General features: G+C 38.5%; 1 protein-coding gene across 1 annotated transcript in view; it reads left to right on the forward strand.

Moving 5' to 3' along the window:
* Nucleotides 1–4228, forward strand: part of pla2r1 (phospholipase A2 receptor 1) — a 29335-nt gene extending 25107 nt beyond the window's left edge. Inside the window, exons 27-30 of the mRNA XM_063473580.1 lie at nucleotides 260–382; nucleotides 458–634; nucleotides 3061–3096; nucleotides 3338–4228. Of these exons, the coding sequence (XP_063329650.1) occupies nucleotides 260–382; nucleotides 458–634; nucleotides 3061–3096; nucleotides 3338–3555 (554 nt within the window). The 3' untranslated portion in view covers nucleotides 3556–4228. The remainder of the gene's footprint in view (nucleotides 1–259; nucleotides 383–457; nucleotides 635–3060; nucleotides 3097–3337) is intronic.
* The last annotated feature ends 1339 nt before the right edge of the window (nucleotides 4229–5567 follow it).

The following is a 5567-nucleotide window of genomic DNA, read 5'->3' on the forward strand; positions in this document are numbered from 1 at the left end:
ATCTCTTCTTGCCTGCCAACTTCACAGTTATAACAGGACAGAGCCAAGTTGTTGTTTCACCCTGCTTCCTATCTCCTATCTCTTCTAAGTCAGGCTAGCATTCTCAGCTTATCTGCTCATATATTGCATTCAAAAATGAAGGTTAAATTCAAATGTCTGCCTTTTAGTAAGAAAGCAAATAAATATTTTTGTCATATTCTCATTCCTTTACAACACTAATTATCGTGAGTGTGTCATGTTTGTTTTTGTCACCCACTAGTCAACACCTCCGATGTCCTGACCATTGAGGATGAGACAGAGAACCGTTTCATCATGGAGCAGCTCTGGTCATCGGGGTTCCTTCACCAGACCTTATGGTTGGGGATGCACTTCAATGTTGACAGTAAGAGTCAGTCACTTTTCTGTACCATCAGATAAACACAATGTCATGTCATTAAAGTGAGGAATCTGCTTTTAGCTGACTCTATGGCCTGGGTAGATGGTTCACCAATGGAGTACACCAACTGGCCCCACAAAGGTCCAAACCCCAAGCTGCTGACTGAGGATTCCTGTGTCACTACCAGGGTAGTTGATGGTACTTGGCACTTTACACCGTGCACAGAGCGGCTTGGCTTCATCTGCAAAATCATCTCAGGTAGCGTGAATCAGAGGCTCCCAAAATCTGCACCTAAGTCACAAAGAAAATAAAAGAACTGACATAAAAACAAAAGTGGAGTACAGAGAAGATTAGATAAGAGACGTAAAAGTAAACTCCTTGTTCACTTCTGCTGGAGGAAGATTTCAATCAAACTCTAAATATTATTTCTGCATCTTTCAGCTCAGCGTTTTGGTTTTCTGACTGACAGCCAGTTTTCATTGTTTTGGGTGAAAACAGTAGAGCAGCCAAACAGCTCCTTCTGAACACAAATCTGCAGAGTAGGCAGGCAACTATTTGGTGAAGTATTTTGCTTTCTCTTGGAAATCCATCCATCCATCCTCATCTGTGTTTGCAGCTCATTTTAATGCTCTCAACGTGGACAAGTCAAACTTCAAAACAGGGAAGGCAGGATAGTTAAAAGTGCTATAACCCTATGCAGACGGTTGTGCTCATTCTACACAGATAAACAGCCTGGAAACTAAATTTGTGCCTCCCATAGAAAACTACTACAGAAGGCATGTGTAGAGACTGTGAGCATTACACTCACTGCCCACTTAATTCATTAAAATATGAATTTAAATATCTTATTAGAAAGTCACATGGCAGCAACTTGATACATATAGGAAAGTAGACATGCTGAAGTTCAAAATTGAGAATCAAAATGAGGAAGAAAGATGACTTAAGTGGCTTCAAACGTGTCATGGTGGTTGGTGATGGAGTAATCTGAGTAATTCAGAAACTGCTGACTAACTACTGGGATCTGGGCTTTAGCGAGTATGACCCTAAAAAGCAAATAGCAAGCAGCAGGTTTCTGCAAAAATGGTTTGTCAAGTCATGTCAGCTTTATTTATATAGCACATTTAAAAGACATCAAGTGTCGGCCAAAGTGAAAGTGAACAGAGGGACAATATAATCAAATAAAAAGAATAAAAATAGATAAGATAAAAAACATTGTAAAAACATTGTAACACATCCATATATATATATATATATATATATATACGCACACAGGCAGACTCTTATATATACTTGTTTGTAGAAATATATATGTATGTGTACATATGCACATGCATATACAAAAGTGTACACATACACACACATTCACACATACGTGAACATAAAATACATGTATACATATACACATGCATACATGCCAATGAGATAAAAGATGAGAATAGCTAAAACAGATTAAATGAGGTGTCAAAAGCCTTTGAAAATAGATAGGTCTTTAAATTTGATTCGAAGATTTCCAAAGAGGAAGAGGATTTTTTAAAAGAGGAAAGACTGTTCCAGAGTCTAGGAGCGGCAATGGAGAAAGCCTTGTTACCTGGAACCAGTAAAAACATCTGACTGGAGGAGCGCAGTTTGAGTGGGTAGGTGCAGGCTAAGGAGATCAGAAATGTAACCTGGAGCCAAGCTTGAAGGGCTTTAAAAACAAATAATAAAACCTTGAAATCAATTCTATATTTAACTGGCAGCCAATGTAAAGATGTGAGTATCAGAGTAATACTCTCTCTCTTTCTGGTACCCCTCAGGAGCTTTGTGGCTGCATTTTGAACAAGTTGCAGGTGGGACAGGCTTGAGTGACAGATGCCTAAATAGAGAGAGTTACAGTAGTCAAGATGTGATGATATGAAGGCATGGATAACGGTTTCCAGATCTTTAGATGACAAGATATTTTTGAGTTTAGAAATGCTCCTGAGTTGGAAAAAACTGCCACAAACAACTGAGTTTATTTGTTTGTCCAGCTTGAGGGTAGAATCGAAAATGAAACCAAGATCTTTTACATGGGGGTGTACATTAGCTGATAGTGGGCCCAAGTCCTTTCTTATGAGACTAACAGAGTCTTGCTTACTGAAAAACTCTGTCGATGTCAGAGGTCAGAGAAGGGTAGCCAGACTTGTTCAAACTTATAAAAAGGCAACAGTAAGTCAAATAACCTCAGGTTACAAGCGCATCTCTGAATACACAACAATGGGTTACAGCAGCAGAAGACCACACCAGGTGCCACGCCTGTCAGGCTACAGTTTGCACGGGTTCACCAAAATTAGACATTAGAAAATAGGAAAAATGTTGCTTGGTCTGATGACTCTCGATTTCTGCAGCAGCATTTGGATGGTGAGGTCATACCATGGAATAAACAACATAAAAGCTTAAATCCATCCTGACTTGTATTTACTGGTTCAGTGTGGTGGATTCACGGGTTTCTTTGTTTGTCTGTTTGTTTTATATATCTAGCTCTATAGAAATGGTTGGAAATCATTATTGAGACCTAAAATAAATCTAATGTTCATATTGATTCTTTTGATAATTGTTGCTGCACCGTAACATAACATTTGAAAGCATAAACTTTTCCTATTTATTGATCTTTGCTGCATATTCTCACCTGATGAGTTAAAAACGGTTGTGCATTTCTTTTCCAGATGGAAATACTGAGGTGGAAGTGAAACCGCTGAATGGTAAAGTGCATTTCAAGCTAAATAACTTAAAAACATTGAATGTTTTTCCGTAAGCTTGATATGTATGAGGATGCTGTTTCATGTTGCAGGGCCGCGTTCAGCTGGAAGCTTAAAGATGTGGTTAAACATGCTGATCGCGATTCCTGCTGCAGTGTTTAAGCCCTTTGCATGCTATTTAATAAGAGGTTCACACATTAAATTTAGAGCACGGCTACATAAGAGCTGCTGTTGTGCGTTTCAGGTTTGCATCACGGTGTCATCCCCGCTGCTGTGCTGGCAGCGTTGCTAATCTTTATCCTGCTGGCAGGGGTAATGTGGTTTCTGTACAAGAGGAGCTCCGGACGTTTCCAGCGGCTCCCCACGCTCGGCAGTGCTTATTTCAGGCAAACGGACTCGCAGGCTACGGAGTCAGATGGAAACATTCTCATCGCAGACCTGGAGCCTCCCTCGGGAGAGTAGCACACGTTGACTTGTTTCCTCCTCGAAGCCTCTGCTATCTTCCCGTGCTCCGTCACCTTGTCACCGTCAGGTACGGATGCCGCGCTGCACTGTAAAACTGTGATGCTGACTCCTCAGGACAGTGGTGAGATGATGATGGCAAGCAGTTTTGAGCGCGTCTCTAGTTTTCATTTACTTGCACCATTTAGGTCACCAAACACTTGCAAAAACACTTGAAGACCACAGACTAAGAGATCACACAGGCCAAGAAGGGACGCTAAAGAGCTTTGGACTTGTTTGAAGAGGTTCCGTTTGATTTATTCTGTTATGATTTGTAAACAATGTTAAGGAGAATAATTTAAGACATGCTCTTGGGCTTCTTTTCATGGCAAAAAGTCACTTTCATTGTCAAGCATGAGTACGGTTCATGATAAAATATTCTTTACAATGATGCTTTGTTCATTCAGACTTCTGTTGATGGGTCTGTATGCATGGTACAGTATTTTGTCAGTATTACTTATTTTGTAATTTTTTATTCTCTCATGTGTACGTGCTGTATGTTGTTCATGACCAAATAAGTACCGGGACTGAATGGATTTGCTTGGTTCTGGCTGCTGACGCAAAGAACACAGAGGGATATATGTTTTGCACAGTTTTATTTGTGTTTTAATAAATCGAATTTGGTTGAATGGTTCCTGTTGGTTTCATTATTACTTACTTTCAATTTGCTTCTTTGCTTCATCACCTTAAACCCACACTTCCTCTTAGACGGCCAACTTAAAAGATGCCAGCAGAAACCACAGTGAGGTTGTGCATCTTGTATTTAACTATGTTTTGTCTTTTGGGCATTACTGTTTTTACCAGAAAGAAATCTAAAAACTTAGATTGACGTGAGCGACAGAGATCAGAGTCCTTCCAGACTGCCTGGGGAATCATGTTATTGATATAGTAATGATGTAGGGCCATAAAGGTCATTGTCCTTTTTTATTATCAAAGGAAACCATTCGTGCCTATCTGTTTCCCTTGAATGTTATCTGTTGTTTTATGATCTCACCCTGAAACAATTTCTTGATAAATTTCTTCACTGTCCTGAGGGAAAACTTTTTTTCCTGACATGGTACCCTTTAAGTAATAATTTAATAATCACCCGGTGTTTTGTTGATCTCTGTAAAACACACAAAGGTATCGGTGTGTGTGCAGTAATTATCGGTAACGTGTGTTTTGTAAAACAAAAGAAGCTGGTGAAATAATAGAGAATAAATAGAAATGAAAGGACAGGTTATCAGCTGTTAGCTGTCACGGGACTTTCACAGTAGATGAAAAAACACCTGAAAGCCCGATTGTTCAGGGAAACAACCCAGTGGGTGCGAAGTAAACCGGGTAAAATACCTTTCTGGGCATGGTATGTGAAAGGAAGACGCCAGAAAATAACCAGAAAGTTCACGGTATGCGAGGGCGAAACCGGAAGAAGAACGTCGCCACCTTCCAAATTAAAATTTAGCGGTTCACTACGTCAACTTTTTTCTTTAGAGTTTTTTTTTTTTTTTTTTTTGACAATATCGTAATTTAAAAATATCAGATTTTTGGCTAAGTATTTAAATTTGTAACATAATCCTTTTTTTTAAGTTTTTATTTGAAGTTTCTCAAATTTGGGATAGCCTAATATCATCTTTAAACTCGTAATTTGATATGTTTTTAAATGTAAATGTATTCTAATATTTTTTTTAAATTGTAACTGATAATATTGATTTTGGTAAAAAAATAAAAATAAAAATCAAATTTGACTTGGGGTTTCACTTTGTAATGGAATTGGTTTCATTTCTTACCATGTTGGAAATACCCCTTTTTATATTTATGTAAATTGCATAATTATTGCATAAAAAGGACCTGAGCTGTAATATTTTTTTTATTTTATTTAATGTGGATATGGTTTTACATATAGATATATATAATTTTGACTTCTATCAGAGTCCTTCTGCGTGCGCCTGTAGTGTCTGCTAGTCTGCTCCATCTTGCGTAGCAGCTGTTTATTT

The sequence above is a fragment of the Pelmatolapia mariae genome, linkage group LG1 (genome assembly GCF_036321145.2).
Source record: "Pelmatolapia mariae isolate MD_Pm_ZW linkage group LG1, Pm_UMD_F_2, whole genome shotgun sequence".
Classification (NCBI taxonomy): domain Eukaryota; kingdom Metazoa; phylum Chordata; class Actinopteri; order Cichliformes; family Cichlidae; genus Pelmatolapia; species Pelmatolapia mariae.